At 37.4% G+C, this 19,490-nt stretch overlaps 1 protein-coding gene across 1 annotated transcript in view; it reads right to left on the bottom strand.

The window, feature by feature from the left end:
• LOC135732245 (multiple epidermal growth factor-like domains protein 9) overlaps positions 1-19,490 on the bottom strand; it is a 76,997-nt gene that overhangs the window by 27,474 nt on the left and 30,033 nt on the right. Inside the window, exon 3 of the mRNA XM_065250153.2 lies at positions 6,597-6,736. Within this exon, the coding sequence (XP_065106225.1) occupies positions 6,597-6,736 (140 nt within the window). The remainder of the gene's footprint in view (positions 1-6,596; positions 6,737-19,490) is intronic.

Here is a 19,490-nt window from a genome sequence, read left to right on the forward strand (position 1 = left end):
CTGAAACCTGCTTGAAATGTCAAATGGAAAAAAATATTTTGAGCCAACGAGTCAACACTAGGTTCTTTAATAGAAGCTGAATCACTGAATATATTTAAAACTAAACTGCAAAAATGTCATGGATTAGGCAGCTATTTATTATGGAGAAAAACCTAGCAACGCATTTAACACTCTGGGGTCGACGGTGGCGCGGGCGCCGCAAACTCTTTATTTTTCAATCACTCCGCAAAGAGACTTAAATTACTCTGCTGATTTTTGACATACAGATATGATTTATACATCATTTCAAACGTTAAAGTGTCTAGTTTTTTTCTGTCCACTCCCAATAAAAACAGAATGTTGTGCTTTTCGCAAAATTAAGAAAATAAACATGATGCACGTTCTGTTCTCTCTCCCTCAGTGAAGTCCTTTCAGAAACGCGTCAGAAAAATAAACTGTAACTTAACGAATACTTGGTGTAGAAACAAAAGATAAATGTCTACATAATGCTTGGAATGTCTCCTTTTAAATGATATAAGTGAAATTGAAAACAGATATTGTCATTCGGTGTAAACTGTATGAGAAGGAGGAGAAGTACCGTATTTCGCCAGTTACCTCATTATCTGTAATGAGATCGGATCGCCACACCCCCGCGCCATTGAAGTGAATGAGCAGAAACATCCATATGCATGACTCGTGCCTCCTGCAGTCAATGGATATGCAATCCACAATCCAGTCTCTCCATTCCTTTGTTGTTCCATCCGATTGCACCAAACATGACATAAATCCTTATTTCCTTGCGTATGTGTGTCAGTATCTCCAGACGCGAGTGTTTTCTTTGTTCTTCCGTCAAACAGTTCACGCGATTGGAACACACATACACAAACACGCGAGTCAGGAAACTCGACGCGCTTTTTGGTATTCTTATATAATGCGCGATTCCAAACAGTACAATCCTTATTTAGTTGCGTCTAAGCGCATATCTCCGCACAGCAAGTTTATTAAACACAGGATCACTCGCGTGTGCACACATTCACTGCTTACATGATCAACACGTGAGGTAATGGCGGCGGTTGTAAACAAACATTGATACGTTTACCACGCGTGTCCCTTGTTGTGTTTCTACTATAATGATTACAAATACACAAATAAGAGTCCAGACAACGATAGGCAGTTGTTCTTTTGAGCTTTTTACTGCACAAAAGTAAACCTCTCGCTGGCCAACCATACACTAACCCTGGGTTGAAGTGTGTTCATGTTAAGATGGCCAAACAGTATCTTTACCATGATTAAGCTACTATGGTTTTTAAAAGGTAACTTATACTTGTGAAATTAATAGAAAATATTTCAATAGAAATATATATAAATATATATAATGTGTGTGTGTGTGTGTATTTACATTATATTGAAAAGTAAACCTTATCATGGTTTTACTACAGAGAAAGTTATTCCTGTTGAACATCCACACAAGGCTCATTAGTGGGTCATTATTCAACTCTTTTGTCTCTCAGCTGTCAATCACTGATTATTCAGGAGCTTTCCCGCCTCCATGCATACAGCCTTTCCCAAGCAAAAGTGTCTTAGAAATTGTAAATCAATATCTTGCTTTATGTGATTGAGTAGGCCATATGATTTTCACATCATTTTGAAGAAAAAACTCTAGACTACTAGATCCAGTTTGGAAAGTCTTGGGAAAACATGTTTAGAATGAGTTTTGTGGAGTTATATCAGTGACTTAAAAATTTTGCTTTTTCAAAAACCACGCATAAACATTTTTCTCTCAAAAATACAAACATGTACATACATGTTGATTATATGATATTGTAGCCCAGTTTGTGATGAACACAGTGTTATGAGACTTTTGCCATTAATATGTTTTTAAGCAACTGAAAAAAGCACAAATGTCAGTGCATGTCAAAACTTCCCAAGGGCCCTAAAAACCCCTTAGACCCCAGAGGGTTAAAAAAACAAAAATCACAGAAGTAATCCACAGGGGCTCCAAGGGGTTAATAAAGGTCTTTAAGCTAGTTACTACAGTTAAAAATTTTTGAAATATGGATTTTTTCTTACAAAATTGCATTAATTACCCGGAGAAGACCTTCGGTAACCCCTTGGAGCCTTATGGATTACATCTGTGAAGGACGAATGCACTTTTTGTAGTTTAAAGTCAGAAGTTGTTCCCTGATCCCTGTTTTCTACCATTATAAAGCTTGAAAGATCAAGGACATATACTAAAATAACTCCAAATGTATTTGTCTGAAAGATGATGGACATGTGTATCTCATGTTGCTTGAGGTTGAGTAAATAGTGCAGTAATTTTGATATTGGGCTGGAGTATCCCCTTAAAAGTTTCACCCTAAATAGCTGCACCCTAAACACATATCAGTCGGCATTTTCAAAAATTATCAGCAATCCTGGTGGAGCTCACTGGCTATGTTTACATGCACAAAATTTTGTCAATCCAACAAAATGTAATATGACTGAAGGTTACAACAATACAGTTTACATGCAACCTAAACATTGCAATCTGATTACAATGTTTGTTTACATGTACATTCTATATAATCCAAACCAAACATCTACGCAAGCGCACGGCTAGGGTTGCCAGCTTCATGCATCAAAACCATCCCAATGGACATTCAAAACTAGCACAAAAGCATCCCAATGACTACTCACAGTCCAAATACAAATAACTAAATTAACTAAATCCAGTCATTTTAGCAGAAAAAACAAAAAGACAGTTTAAACAGTAGCCCAAAATTGAACCTGACATAAAGCTTGGCAACGCCACCCAGCGCACAGCATCTGTCGTCAAGTTCAGGCTTATCTCTGGATAAATGACAAAGCTGAGTTGTAGAAAGTTGTTCTTAAGAAGTTTTCAGATATAGACAATGAAAACACAATTTTTAAAAGACAAGACGCTATTTTATTGCTTTATGCAGCCTAATGTAGACATCTAGTGGTGACACAACCAACGGCTCAATCCACAGCTCACCCCTCCCTTTCGAAACGCATAGCGAAGCTATAGTAGCTTCCACAGGACAAACACATCATTGACTGAGACGTAGTGTCTATAGAACAGTAGTTCCATTTAGGGCTACTGTAAAAACATGACTGCGATTTCCATGTAAGGGTACCCGCTGTGTATGTAGATAAAAATGGCTCATTTTAAAGCCACTGCAGGATTTTTGGACTCCTATAAGATCATTGCCTTATCACACTGTGCAACATGGATCGTTTAAACTTGGGTAAGACAAGCATGTAGACTGTACGATGATGACACGGAAGCTTTGACGGCTGCGTCACGTGTTAGCGTGTGGTAAACAAATACCAGTACGCAGGTCGAAGCAGCAAAAACACTGTGCATTGATCATGCTGAATTTCTGAAACTATCGTACGCTATCTTTGGACACAAGACGTCTGAATCGTCCAAAAATCGTGCAGTGTATCCCAGGCTTAAGGTACAATACAGGTTATTTTGTAAGGTCTTTATACACCACTGATAATATAGTTATGTATTTTCATTTCTGTCAAGAGATCCACCTGAAAGAAGCACTGTCATCATAAATGTAATTTCTAAAAATAGACATAGCTGCTGTGGATACGTGATGTGCAGAAGGGCAGGTTTATTTCAGGTCCATGAAGCATCAATCAAGATAAAGCATCAATGAAAATGAAGCATTCATGCGAAGGGCTCTTTGCACAAACACAGAGATTTAAAACCACAGAGCTACAGAAGATCTGCACCTAAAGATCTCTTGATACTCTTTAACAGCTCAAATTGTGCTTCACTAATGTAACAATATCCATTCAGCTAACTCTAAGCACAGCGAGTGGAGGGATTCATTGGCTCTGAGGCGCTGGCTGAGACTGTTCGACTCTTGCTGTGCTGACGTAATGGCAGAAAGGTAATGGAAGCTCTCTGGCTTCAATTGTACATTATTGGCTTTTAGGAGGCAACGCAGTGGGCAGAGTGCATGCTGAAAGAAACTCTATTAAACACCACATGAGTGGCACAAATGGATGCCTGAAAAGAAAGTGACAGCCAAAAGAACAAAAGCATCAAATAGAAAATAAGGCATGTAAAGTTGAAGTCAAGATTTTGTACCAGATTTTAAAAATATGTTTATACTTGACTACAGTGCAATGGTGGAAATAAGCAGGTCACTCTCATAACTGAAAAAGATATCATGCTTAATAGCAAAATAAAAAAAACTTCTGGAAGTAATTACTGCACACACAGTCACTTAAAGGAGACTCAAATGCAGAAACCTTTCTTAAAAATGTAATTTTATAAAAGAGATAACACAGAGGATCAAATACAGAACCTTGATGGAGATAGTCTTTCCCAGAAACATCTATCTAAAGACATGATTCATGTCAATGTTCCTCAAAGCGCTGAACTGGAGCAAAGCCCGATGGAAGATCTTTTAGGTAGCTTAAATAGATGCTTCGAGTTGTATGACACAAGATGTAAGGCACATCAGTGCATTTGCGACACTGATTTTCATCAAGTGCTGGAACCCTATTGCATTTACAAGCATTTCTTTGTATCATTATGACATATGTATTTAAAGGGGCCATGGCACAAGACTTTCAAATAAATCTTTGGTGTCCCCAGAGCACATTTGTGAAGTTTTAGCTCAAAATACCATAAAAATAATTTATTATAGCATGTTAAAATTGCCACTTTGTAGGTGTGTGCAAAAATGTGCCGTTTTGGATGTGTCCTTTAAAATGCAAATGAGCTGATGAAATTCAAACACTGATCACAATGATGGTGGTTTGGTTTGTTGCAATTAAAACTCAATTGTGCTTTTTCTCTGCACTAAATGGAAGTACTGTGGTTGGATAGTGCAGATTAAGGGGTGGTATTATTATAATAAGAGCTCCTTATGACATCATAAGGAGAGACAAATTTCAACGACCTATTTTTTCATGTGCTTGTAGAGAATGGTTTACCAAAACTAAGTTACTGGGTTGATCTTTTTCACATTTTCTAGGTTAATAGAAGCACTGGGGGCCCAATCATAGCACTTAAACATGGAAAAAGTCAGATTTTCATGCCATGGCCCCTTTAAATGAATGTGGGAGCATTTAACACTTAGTCACTTAATGTATGCAAGTGTATTTGGCATTGGATAACAGCCAACTCTCCTTAATGAAAATAGTAAATGATCTGATTCACAAATATTTGGGGCCATTGTATGAAGGGCAAAGACAGTTTCCTGTGTCTGAGGTTTTATTGTAGTTTAAGGTTGGTTGTGGTCTGGTGATATATGGGTTAAAGCTCTGCAGTTCTATATCAGTAAATGAAACAGCAGGAATGAAAATACTATAAGTGACTTTGCCTTTAGCATCAACAAAAGCCTTTGCTGATGATTGCACTGGATGAACCCGATAAAATTTTCTTTAATTTGAACTACCTTAAGCCCAGGACACCCAAACTGATGCTAACAGTGACAAAACCGACACTAGCAGTCACAAAAACAGACTGTGGTGTCACAGGTTATGCTTCAACACACCACAAAAACCATAGCTGATGGCCAACTATCACGTACTAGTAAATAACAGGAAATTACTCTCACACACCAGCAGGTGGCAGTCGTCTGTATTCGTCATTAAATATCCACCCGATAATTTATTCGGATTCATATACAGCTTTTTTGAATATGATAAGTATAAAGTTAAACAAGAACTAAATCACTATATCAATTTTTATATTATAATATTAATACACATACATACACAAATATACTGTACATACATAAACAAATACAGGAGCATAAAAATGTCTTTTATGTATGTGCTCTTAGATATCTTCATATATAGATCATAAATATGTAAAATATTATATATATTAAGCTTAACTGCCAATCAGAGTGATCTCTCTTACAGGTAAGCTCAACGTCTACTGAATTGACCAAAAATCCACCTTCATAGACCGAATAGTGAAAATACAGTAGAATAAACCATAAAAACTAAGCTGAATGCTGTGGAAAATGTCCAGCTCAACACATACTGGGTTAAAAATGACCCAATGTTGGGTTGCTGTTATGCAACCATGGGTTAAAATAACCCAGCAGTTGGGTTAAAACAACCCAGCATTGGGTCAATTTTAACCCAGCGGTGTGTTCTTTCCAATATTTATCTCACATGGCTTAAAAATAACCCAGCCATTTTCACAATGAAATACTGCAGAGGCGCACATTGCGATGTCAATGCTGAAATGATATATTGTGCAGCCTTACTTATTAGTGTATGTCTTTCCATGATTTGCATAATTCTGTAAGTGATGCGGACACTACCATAAACAGAGCATGCAAATAAAATGCACAATCAGCTATTCTTTTTTAGTGAGTCGCCTCTTACCTCAGTGTAAAAAGTATTCCAAGGGGGCTGTCACTGTAATAAATGTGCTTGGATAAAGCTTTACCTAAATTACTCATTCATTATCAACAGCAGCTAAAGTGTAGTTACAAGAATCATGATCTTATCAAATAGATCCAATGAGAGATCTGATAGACAACCACATTGATAGACATGGTACGTGATATCATTATGTCACTAGGCTCGTACGTAAGGTTGTGAATGCAATGGGGATGAGGGTGGCTCACCTAATTTCGTGTGGCAGGAGTTGCTGTGATTATTGCATTGGCACGGTTGGCACCCCGTACTGCTCAATTGTGTGAAGCCCGGGCGGCAGTCGTCACACTTGTCCCCGTGCACCCCTCTCTTGCACGTGCACACGCCAGAACTGTGAGAAAATACAAAGAAGCAGGTATGGAATTAAATAGAGAAGAACAGAGACACAGACAGAATGACTAAATGTTTATGAAGGTTCCCTTAAAAGCCATAAAGGGCATAAAGAGGTTAAAAGCTCGGTACACATCAAACAAGAGGTTTCCTCTGGACTGCCAGAATGGCAGCTTTTAATAGACCCACTCTCTGGAAGCTTAAGTAACGCCTGTCTGAGATAATGCTGCTGGTGAAAAAATACACTGACCTATGTATTGCGATCATCGATCTGACAATGGACATCCAATTCAGTAGTGTGTATCTCCAGGGGCTGGTGATGTTATTAATGGAAAACTATTATACAGTGTTACTATGTATATTTACTGAAGGGTCCTTGGGTTGAGTGAGAGTTTGGGCAGGGGTCCTAGGTCAGAAAATTTAGCCAATCTACAGAATCTAAAAGTAATAAAATGGGAACAAAATACTTGGTTGATATAAAACAGCTTAATGTATAAATAAAACAACGTTTAGAACTCAAAGCTTTCTTCACACGTCTAAATTACTCATTATTGCAAGTTTTGTGCAATAAGATCTCAATGTACTGCTTGGAAAATATATGGGTGTAAAAAATATTAGATTTGCAATATCAGGGTGCAGAAACACTCAGCAATGAGAAACTGAGTTTTAAATGTTACACACTTCAGTCTTTAGAAGAGCAAATGAGGAACACAGAAAGATGATTTCTTTTGGGAGAAGCTTGTAAAATCTGTGAAAAATGTCTGCAATTGTTTATTTCCAGCATGCGTATTTGCACACACGCACAGTTTTAATGTTTTCGCACCCCAGAGTTAAATGTACTCTATGTGCACATTGCACAACGAGAAGTTCTTTGACTCGCCACAATAATTAGACTACTTGTTATTCTGCCTGATGCTGAACTCACATTTCCTGACAAGAGGAACCATGCACTCTAGATATCAGTGTTCCCCTTTATGGCATTAAGATACTGGATATTGTAATAATAATTCGGAACAAAACCCTCTGAAATGGGTATTAAAAAGCTGGCTTACAAAACTGTTTTTATAAACAAACAGGCATCTGGGCAGACTCAACTGCACATTTGAACTAAATCTGCAGCGTTCAATAGCACAAACATCCTTCAGGCTGAAGACAGACTTGACCTCAGCATGAGCCCGATCACTCTTCGGACACACACTATAGGAAGTCTGTTACACACATACACCAACACATACATGAACGGTGTTTTAAACAGCTTAAGGAAAACGCAGTTCTGCAGCATCACAAAACAAGTAAGGGAGAGCGGGGCACAACCTAACGCTTTTTGACATTGGCTCTATCATTCAAAAATATTTAAGTTAGATTAATAATTTTTTAACCAAATCAACACACACATCTCTGCTACAAATGAACACTTACAGTTTGTTCCGAAAGTGACAGTGCAAACGTTACAATTTACCCCATAGGTGGGGTTCATTGTAACAAACAGAGAGTTTGTTGTAACACTTGCTAGAACATTTGGTAAAAACACAAATAATTCAATCTAATTCTGTCTAAAGGTGAATATTGTTTATATATCTGCCTATAATAGATAGATATCCACACATTCATCCATCCATGATCCTTCATCTAACCATCCTTGTATAATGATCAAAGCATATAAATAGATTTTTTTGAAAGGGCGGCACAATTAAGACAAAAAAAATCATAATTGTGAGTTATTTCCCCTGATATTTTGATGAATAGTATTTAAATTGTTTTTATTTCATTATCATTGTATACTGGAGGCTTAGTTGTAACACTGTGTTACAATTAACCCAGCTGTGTAAAAATGTTTTCAGTGCCAGCTATCAGTTACTAGGAGTTGCTATGTTTCAAAATGGCAGGGCTCCAGACTAACTTTTTTCACTAGGAGCACAGTGGCCCCCAACTGAATATTTTAGGGGCGCAACCAAAAAATGTAGGGGCACCCACTGTAAATCAACATGCTAATCAAATAATGACATTTCTACGAATGTCCACTGTATTACTAATAAATACTTTGATGATAGATGCAGAAAGTACAATGTGCTGTTTCAAATTCAGTCTCACATCACAAAAAAAGGTCAAATTTACTGGTCACACATGTGGGACTGGATTTAAAATTCAGTGGCATACTCCCAAATTTTGGTGGCAAAATGCCCCCATTTGGTTGCAGTCTGGAGCCCTGAATGGTGTTATGTTTTAGGTAACATGACAGTGAATTAACTTACACACCAAACTCAAAAAACTCAAATTTACTTCCATGACTCCAAAACACTCTTTGTTCAATATCTTAACAAAAACACATCAAAACTTTTCACAAATTCACAGGATATCATCTTCTTACAGTAAGAGAAAATGACCAAAAGCACAGATTGCTAGACCCTGTAGAAATATGTAAAGTAGCTTCGTTACAATTAACCCAGCGTTATGTTAGTTTGTGCACTGCTCACCCCTACACTATAAGAATCGCAGCCTTATTAGATGCAATTTACTGTACAGTATTAAAGTGCATTTGTGCCCCCAATCTGTGAAAACCCAAGTAAAGTATACGTTTTTTTTCTGTTTTCTAGATTCAATTACCCTACACAATGTAAACAACATTCTGTGAAAACCTTGATTGGTTTATTACTAACTGAGTCAAAGATTGAAATCAATGACAGAAATTAAACTTTGATGCGCTTAATCTCATTATTAGTTTATGAGACTTTAGCCTGGATTTACAGACAGGGTTGCATATGTGATACAAAGAGAACGAAAGGGTAAAAAAGAGCAAGAGTGAGAGAGGGTGCAAGAAAAAGAGAAAATGAGAGATAGATGAAATTAAGCAGCATCATGCAGCGTCAGATCTTTTCCAGTCCTTCTATACTTAGCAAGAGCATCTCAAAGACCTTTCAAGAAGTCTCTTTGAGCAATAAGCTGACACCATGATCCTCTACAGCACAAGTCAATAACTTTGATGTTTGTCTTCACATGTCTATAGAGAACCAAGCTTTACAGATGCAAGCTGAGATACAGTAAAGAGTACAGAGAGAGAAGACTCATTTGGCAGCATGCTTCCAGCGTGGGCTGGTTTATGTCCTGTGAATTTCAATGGGCAATTTGTCACCACATGTAAAGTGTATCTTCCCAAATTTAAAATGACATAGTTTTAAACCTTTTTTCGAGCTTTTATATTCTGATTAAAAAGATGAAAACATACCATTAATCAAGATGCTTTGTGTGCAACATTTTCTGTACAATACAGTACTTTCTACTGTAATTTATAACAAACAATTAATTAGGGCTTTGCAATTAATCATTCTTTTACTTTTAATTTTTAAGTCAATTACAAAAACAAGATAATTGAGGAAAAACAATTTTTGTGCGGTTAAAATATAAATCGCATGCCGCTGGACCGATGTGTTTGTAAGGCACTATGATTTGTGTAGCCTACTGCAACAATTGGTTAAACAAATGCAAGTCACAGAGTAATCATGTTAAAGTCACCATAAACAGAAGTAGTGATTGTCTTATTTTCCCTGTGGTGACGTATATCCAAGTGAAACGACTTCTGAAATAAAAAAGCTACAGGGCTGGACTTGAATTTTTCTATCGAGAATTGACTCGATCATTTGAAGTTAGGTCATGTTGCTAATTGCTAATCGTTGCGATCCACCCACCTGCCATACCACATGAACGGAAGTAAAGACAGATCATTTCGAGGAGGGAAAGAGATTTTGAATGATTATGAATTTTTAACCAAAATAATCATGATTATGATTGTGCACATAATCAAGCAGCCCTTTAATGAATTTGCATTTATTTTATTTAAAAGAATGTATATACTTTATAAGGTGATTTGCTTGAAGGGACTACAGTACACTTCTGTAGTACTTTTTAAAACATTGCTCTATTTGTTTGAGCACTCGACTTCAGAATGGGGTAATGGTGTGATTTTGGGGTTGTTCTACAGTATCTTTTAATGTGACATTGGAAGATGGGTAGAGTTTTTTTTGCAAAGGGTCATTAGGTGCGCAGTGCTGTTTGGCACAGAAGTAACAGACTGCAGCTCTACGCCTGATAAAAACCACAGAGACAATACATTCATACCGGACCAACAGAAAACAACATTAAAAATGCAAAATCACATATTACATATCCATACAGGCTGCAAATTTTAAGCTGCTTAAACACTGACTGGGGTAAAACACTACCCCACTTGCCCCAAAGGTATATGAATGTTGAAGTTTCCATGACAACACCTCAGAAATGATCCTGCTGCGATTACAGTAAGACTCTGTTATAATCACCAGAGCAACAATCCCACACAAAGGCAAGCATTAAACATGCTGCAGAAGCAAATGTACAACACTTTATAAACTCTGCTGCCTTGTCAAGATTAATTAATGAACCGTTTTTGGAATTGGTGAAAATGCTGACGGCACAGAACGGTTTAAACCCATTTAAGAGGGGACAAAATAGTATTGTTATCCTGAGTAAGCAGCTTTTTCATGCAATTACTGGTAAATGTCACATAAAATCAAAGTCAAAGGGTCTTAATCACGAAAGACGAGCAGAACAAATTCCATTCACATGTAAATTGTCTCAGTGAATTGACTGTGACAATTTAAGTAATTATGGTTTTTCACACACAATTTACACAATAATTAGTTCTGCTTGTATTCTGCACGAATATGGCCTTTAATATGTCACATACTGTACAAACACACAGATTGTATAATATGCAAATGAAAACCCTATTTTGCAGGTCAGCTACAGCTTTGTCATTTAAAAAGCAAGTATACGATTTGAGGAACAAAACTAATATGCAAATAAACAATGTTAAATTACTTATCTAGAGATCTATTCGTTTTAGGCGTTTCCATTTATTCTGTGCTTTTATTAGCTGCCTTTCAAAATATCTAAATATTTTTAAGATTATAAGAAACAGTTTAGTGAAATGTGACTTCACTTTTGAAATGTAGTGTATATTAAATAATGTCAAAATAATTAGGTATGGTATTTAAATATGTGCCTTAAAGAAACCCAAATGTCTGCGGCCACTCAGCTGTATGACTGGTGTAATAATTTTACACCATAGTGTAATGATAATAGCAATTATAATTATGTTAAGCCAGTAATTTAGCTGTTATTCATCCATACTTTTCAGGAAGCAGGTGAATTGTGAATGTGTTGGTCAGGGTTCAAGCACTCATGTTACTTCCATCTTTTCTATTTAAGGCCAGTGTGGTTTGAGGCATAGGTGGTTTGGAACCTCTAATGTATAACCCAGTTTTATTGCGGTAATGGGTTTTGCTGATCACTGAATTACATGGCCAGATCCAAATGTCCACTCATGTCAGACAACATTTCAGCGCACCTACACGCTAAAAAAATGCTAAATTATTTTCAACCCAGCGTTGGGTCAAAAATGGATGAACCCAGCCCCTTGGGTTGTAATTTTACCTATGCTGGGTTGTTTAACCCATTTTTGGCTCAATGCTGGGTTGAAAATAAGTGTAATACCAGCACACACTGTCCTGAATTTCCATCTTTATACCTAATACAGTACTGTGTTATTTTCGGTTTTAACTAAACTGAAGTGAAATAGGCACACTTCCCCTGGGTTATTACAGGCAGGCCATACATGAGCTATGCAAAGAGCTATGCAACGTTTATGGTTTACTTTTTCTTCTAATTCTGTGAGAGAAATACTAAATAAAACATCTGAAAAAATTGAATAAAAACAAACCTTTAAATTGCATAGCAGACTCCTCACAAAGTTTATTGTTTACTGCCTTTGACAATGAATACCACTGTCAAGGAAACAATGTTGTTTTTACTATCCTGCCACAATCACCCTTCAGAAATGGCTTCAAGTTCTTGGGGAAAATGAGCGTGTACCAGGCATTTATTAAAACAGTGGATTAGAATTGCTTGCTTATTTTGGATAAAGGAATGATCTGTCTTCATTTACTGGAATAGTTTGGGGGCAATATCCTGGAAGAACTATGTTTAAGCATTTTTCTGATGAATGAATTGTATTTACGAAACTTATATGAGAAAAAACAAAACTATATAACTAGGAAGACCCCTAACACTGCATTAGCCTGGCTCCGCCCTCCTACGTGATTCCGCTTAATTTTCATTTCGCTTCAGTACTACGTCTAGGACTGCTGTGTAGAGTTTCGTTTTCTCCTGCAAAAATCTGCAGGTCCAATCAGTGAACAGAGGGGGGTGGCTAAAACGATGACGTTGAGGTCGTGCGTCAGTTTGAGTTGTAGTTCAGTAATGGCAGCGGAGAAAGACGTGAGAAAAGCTATTCAGTCCGTTGTTTCAAAACTGCCGAATACACAGAAGTTAAAGCCGAAGCAAAAACCAGGTTTGCTAAGTTTTGTTGGTCTGTTTATTCGGACCTGTTGTTTCTGGCTGGTTTTGGCGCATGATATACATAACGACCAAATGTTAGCGATCGCCTATGGCAAATCCTGAGTGACTCTGGGCAGATCCAATAGTTTTAAAGTTCAACAATGGACCCTCCCTAACGGAAGTAGCGCTTTGCAATGGAGCGTTGCCAGACTCTCTGTACAAATGAAATGAATCTACGAGAGTCTGGATGGACTAGGCTAACACTGCATTACATTAAGTTATCTTAAATAAGGTTTTTAAATGTTAGCCTTCAGATCTGAAGCAACTTGCTAAAGCCTCTAGACTATAGTCTACAGTAAAAGCAAAGGTTTGTCCAACGGAAAGCAAACACCACCATCCAGAAGTTCATGCCAACTTCCTTGATGTTATGTATAGAGCCTTTAACCATCCCACCTTTAAAAAATCAGCAGATTTGAAACGTCTGAAAATGCTGATTGGGTGAAGAGCACTGGGAGAGGTGACCGAACAAAGACACACTGTGCTTGGAGCGAAGCTGGAGACTGTTAATAACCCCATCTGACTTCAAGCCAGAGCTGCATGGTGAAAGTAGAGAACTCTCTAGAAAAAAGGAAACGAATGAAAAGCAGGAACGTATCAAAAAGACAGAGACGGTACTTTTCAGATACAGATTTGAAAATGTCTTTAATATTCATTCAGCTACAAATAAGGATGCAATACCAGCTCTATTTAACACAACATTTTTTAAATTGATTTATTTAAATTTAGCCAAAAATATCAATAAAATATTTTAAGTTGGTACTTGAGTGTTTTAGATAAATTGTAATGTTCAAATTTATAAAAAGAAAACATAAAATCACAAGTCTGAAACCAGTTAAAGGGGTAGTGATCATGAAAACAATCCAAATGCTCTTATATGTGTGTAGAGGTATTTACCTGCATCACCAGAAAACAAGAAGTTGTGATATTAAAGTCATTTTAAAATGAAAGGGGTAATTTTGTTTTCTCATGTGTTACTCTATAAGCTTTTTTAACTAAGTAAATATTGCCAAGCTTTCTTTATTTGCAAAAAAAAAAAAAATGCCAGCCAGTTTACTCGGTGCATACTGTACAGTATAGTGTCAAGTAAACATGGTTGGCAATTTGATATTACAGTCTGATGACAAAAGAATGGAGCAGATCTAGTCAGAGATCTAAAAATGAAAAATAAATGACATTTTGCAAACCTTATAAAATGATTTTTAAAGGGACACTTCTCCCATTTGCATAAAGCTTTGTATAGTTGGAACCCCAGTCATGTTTTTGAATGGACATGCATAATTTTCTCAGTTGCCGCTGAGACAGGAGAAATACAGATTTCAGTGTTGCACTTCCTTCTTTCAATGATGTATAAATCATCATTTTGCATCATTGAAAGAAGGAAGTCCAATATCTTTGATGAGGGAGAGAGACTACAAACACCCCTTTTCTCAGTCAAATAGGCACCAAATTCTAAATGTTTGTTACATTTTGACTACAAATATGACACACTTTTAATAAAGATTAATGTTTCTACGGGTGAAATGCTACTTTAAGGGAATATTAATGGGTGTGCAAATATACCCATACACGTTATCTATCCATATCTAAACTTTGTTCGCATGTTTTTTATTTGAATGAAACAGCATACTAACTGCAGTACACTAATGTGTGCTAATTTATGATGACATATGATTTCAATTTTGACAACGAATCCAAAGAGTTATATTCAAACTATTACCAATTATACATGTATGGCCAAATTGGGAGGAAGTGTAGAAATACAATAAGAATTGTTATATGAGAACCAACATAGCCTGCATGCACAAATGCCTGTCCGCATATAAATGTGAGTGTGTGCATTTAGTTTTGAGAGGTCAAAGTGACACAGATGGAGTAAATCAGAGGAGTGGTATGTCTAGAGACTATACAGTCACACTGGACTTTCAGCATGCAAAGTTTTACAGAATATGGGTGGAAACCGGATGTGATATCATGCCCCAAGGCACTGCTTTTTATCCACACATCATGAATTTTGACATGTTTGAAATTTTACTATTTTGATGGTATTTGTGGTATAAATAAAAGCTAATTAAATCTTTTATCAGTGTTTTCTGAAAAGGTCACACCATGAGGTATTGATATTCCATCGGTCAAACATCTCCAAATTATAGTTTTAAAACCTCTGGGTACTTATGTACATGTATAACAAAGAAAAACAGACAGAAAACAAAGAGAAAATACATAATGATATGGTGTATAATAATAGTATTGTCTACAGTAGAGATTTTTAAACTGTGGGTCGCATAGTGGGATGAGGTGGGTGGCATAAAGTCACTTGGCACTTGTAGCAGTGAATGAAACCAAAAGTAGTCCAAAACTAATGACAAGAAATAACAATGATTTTGATCACATAACATTTTATTAATAAAATTACACAGAAATAAAAACTACTCAAAAATAAAAGAGGGATAGATTATACCCATTTAAGTGGGTCGTGACCTGAAAAGTTTGGGAACCCCTTGTCTACAGGATCCATGTTGCTTTCCAGCACTAAGAAACAATGTCATCCAATGTCAATTTTCTTCCCACTAAAAATTTCCATAATAATATTTGCTCTTACCTGAAGGGAAGCTCTGTGAGGTGAACTGTATTTGACTGTTTAATTCATGTGAGATTAAAGTCTGCTGGGTGTTCTGCATTAATAACACAGTGGCAGGTTTGTGCCGATTCGACGAGCGGCGAGCCTTCATAAGGCTCAACAGGACACTGTGTGAACGAGTTGGAGCTGAGCCATTTATCAGCACACAGCCCACAGACAGGCTTAACAATTCTCTCGTTTCACAGCCGCTAACGTCTGGCGAGACATCTGAGCAACTTCAATCCTGTCACATTCAGAAAGCTTCCAGAATTGAACGCAAGGAAAGTTAAAGACTTCATTCACACCCACTGTCCGCTTCAACACATGTGAACACATGAAGCATTTAACACTGCACGATAAGCACGTCTTTTCCATCCCTATCAAAAAATAGACCTTTCCACTGAGCAGAGTTTGGTTTCCTTTGGCGAGCATTGCAGTTTTGCCTGCCGTTTCATTAAGCCACACAGCAGGCTTAACTAATCCCCCTCACAGGCAAGCAATATCAGCAAAGTAATTTCATCTTATCCTTATAAAATAGAAATGGAAAATGGCAACTATATAAATGAAATAAGTCATCTTATGCTCGAAGGGTGTGTTACAGCTTTGTTTATAGTACAGGCTAACATTGGGGGTGTCAGTATAGACATCTAGTCTGGTCTGAGAGGAATTCAACCCTTCATAACAGGATTAATGATAAGCATGATGGGATTTTGCCTCCACTGTGTGTGGTAGTGGTTGACAGATGCAATGTTTTAATATCTGATGCCAATACAGATATTTCAAAATAAGAGACCAATATAGTACTGATGCATGCAATGCCAGTCAATGTTGGCTTGACTGCATTGATACGTCACACAATCTTAAAAGGTACCCCGATGGCTTAATAGATTAACACTGGGATTGGCTATATAAGTGTTAAAAAAAAAAAACTAGTTTAATAAACAAAAAAACAAAAAAATGGATGCCACCATGTTTACATCACAATACATGTCATAAAAAGGCTGAAATAACAACAATGCTACAGCAAGGTAAACATGGCAAACAAGTCTTCATTCAGTAGATCGGAAAAGTACGTGAAACAGAAAATGAGAGTTATGAATGCGCACGGACAGTAAGTGGTGGTATGTGGTCTTGACACCTCTATGGCATTACAAATACAAGAACATCAACATCTTCTGTTCAGCCTTTTCAATATGAACCATTGACTAAAACAAATGATGCACAATACAGACAATATTACACATGAAAGATGATTAAACTAAAGACGATGTGGGAGGCAAGAATGTGGGAGAGGTGAGTAAAACGTTCACATGAAAAGCTATAGTTCTGTACTGTAGTATTTACTATAGTAAATTGTAGTAATATTTCATGACAGCCATTACACGTCATCGATCCACAATGCACTACACATACATATTATAATGTGTCTCCTTATTTTAAAATGTTGTTCTCATTTAAAATAATGAAAATGTGTTTTTAGCAAAGGATTTTAGTAGTAACATACACGTCATCAAAGTCATGGTACCTCATAAAAACTAACATACTACCCTGGTTTCAGATCAGCAATAATACCTTATCATCAGAACATGATCAGATAGCCGGAAGGTTTGCAAAATGACTGACAGGCTCGCGTGAACTGTGTCAGTATCATTTGAATAATGAAACGGTTAAATCTTATTTTATGCACCCGTATGATCACATAGTGCTCTGCATAGGATATGGAGAACGGAAAGCCTCAAGCACTCAAGCATATTTGTAGTCTTGATTTCACACCAGTGTCATTTTGACTCGCTTTGGCAGTCCGACTGCACATTTGAACACAAAATAATTTGAACAAATGTCTATTAAATTGTGTGCAACATAGGAAATAATGGGTTTAATCATGAAGAAATGTCATGTATTATGATTCATTCTTATGGAACTCCCCATGCAATTATTGAGACATAATAGTGGAATGTCCCACCAGGACCACAGACATCTTGCCTGGATCACATCCCCTAAAACCATGCACACAGAGCCATCTGATTGGACTACAATCCGTCAAAGGTCATGTCTTGACCAGTCTTTTCTCTTTGTTCTCTGGCATGAATAAACCCTTTTGAGATTTTATCAAACCAGGCTTGTTCAATCGCTCACAGCAGTGTCTGGACCCAGGGAGCAGAGAGCTGCCGTGGGCTAGAGGCCATGCTGTAGGACGAAGGGCTGAAAGTGAAATCATACAGACAGCTTCACACCATTTTCCCCTGCATGGTCTAATGAATAGAGCCCTCAGAAATCACTGCAGACTGAATCAAAATGGACAATGAGGGGTGGGAGGAACTCACGGATGCCAAAAGCATTTTATGGGTAAAGATGTGCCTAGATGTGTATCTAGTGATAAATCAAAATATTAGGCTGGCTTTAAAAAGTTATTAAAATACCCTTACCTTAAGGGAGTGTTTCCCAATCTTGGTCCTTGAGTACCCCCCTTCCAGAAAGTTTTAGATTTCTCCTTATTTAAACACCTGATTCAATTCATCTGCATCCTTGCAGAATGGTTAACATGTCTCCCTAACAAGCTGATGAGTTAAATCGGGTGTGTAAAATAAGGAGACATCTAAAAACATTTTGGGAGGGGGTACTCGAGGACCAGGATTGGGAAACACTGCCTTAAGGCATCCCCCCACTTTAAAATTTGTGGGGGGATTTATTTGAGACAGGAACCCCAGAGCAAAAGCATCTTTTGCAGCGATTTTTGTGTGAGCATATCAGTGAACACCCCTGACCACTCGGTGAGTTTCACGTCATTGTAAACGAAAGTTTAATGCATTTAAGGAAGGATTGTTCCAGTGCACCATTAAACCCATTGTAATGGTGTGAAGTGAAACACAAACATCCGAAAATTCTCGGGGCAGCCGCATATGTCGAAATTTCAGTCAAAACCGTTCTATTTCATCATAAACAATCTGAAAACAGAGCTTTAAGTGTAAAATACCGAACTTGTCCTTTAACTTCTGTATATTCTGCAGTTTTGCAACAACGGGCCGAATAGCTTTTCTCACGTCTTTCTCCGCTGCCATTACTGAACTACAACTCAAACTGACGCACAACATCAACGTCATCGTTCTCAGCCACTCCCTCTATTCGCTGATTGGTCCTACAAAAATGGTATTTCTCGAAACGCTAGAATAAACCGCAATACCAGACGTAGTGCTGAAGGAAAATGAAATTGAGCGGAAGTGCGTAGAAGGGTGCAGCCAGGCTATTGGTTTACTTGATCTCACTCATTGTACTGCCAACACTCCTTCTCAGAAACAAGCGAGAAGATAAAAACACAGGTTCAAACTTTTTCTTTTTTCTATTTGGAACACCTGCATCACAGTCAGTGTTCCCACAGAACCCATAAGAAGAATGCAAACTTCCCACACTCTATCTTTGTAACGTTGCCACCTGCTATGCCACGCATGCTGTTCCAATTTCTTATCCAAGAAACAGCCAGACATGCCAAGATTGCATGCAGCATGTGCATACAAAAGAAAACACAACAGAATCACCCTTTACTATCTATAGAGAGTGGGAGAGAGAGAGAGAGAGAGAGAGAGAGAGAGAGAGAGAGAGAGAAATTAAAGAGAAGTTGAAAGACAACAAGTATGAAAGGGGCTGCATGGATGGACATCTCTAGAGACAATGATGGCATTCCAAAACTGTTTATCTGACCCAACAAGTT

The sequence above is a fragment of the Paramisgurnus dabryanus genome, chromosome 5 (genome assembly GCF_030506205.2).
Source record: "Paramisgurnus dabryanus chromosome 5, PD_genome_1.1, whole genome shotgun sequence".
Classification (NCBI taxonomy): domain Eukaryota; kingdom Metazoa; phylum Chordata; class Actinopteri; order Cypriniformes; family Cobitidae; genus Paramisgurnus; species Paramisgurnus dabryanus.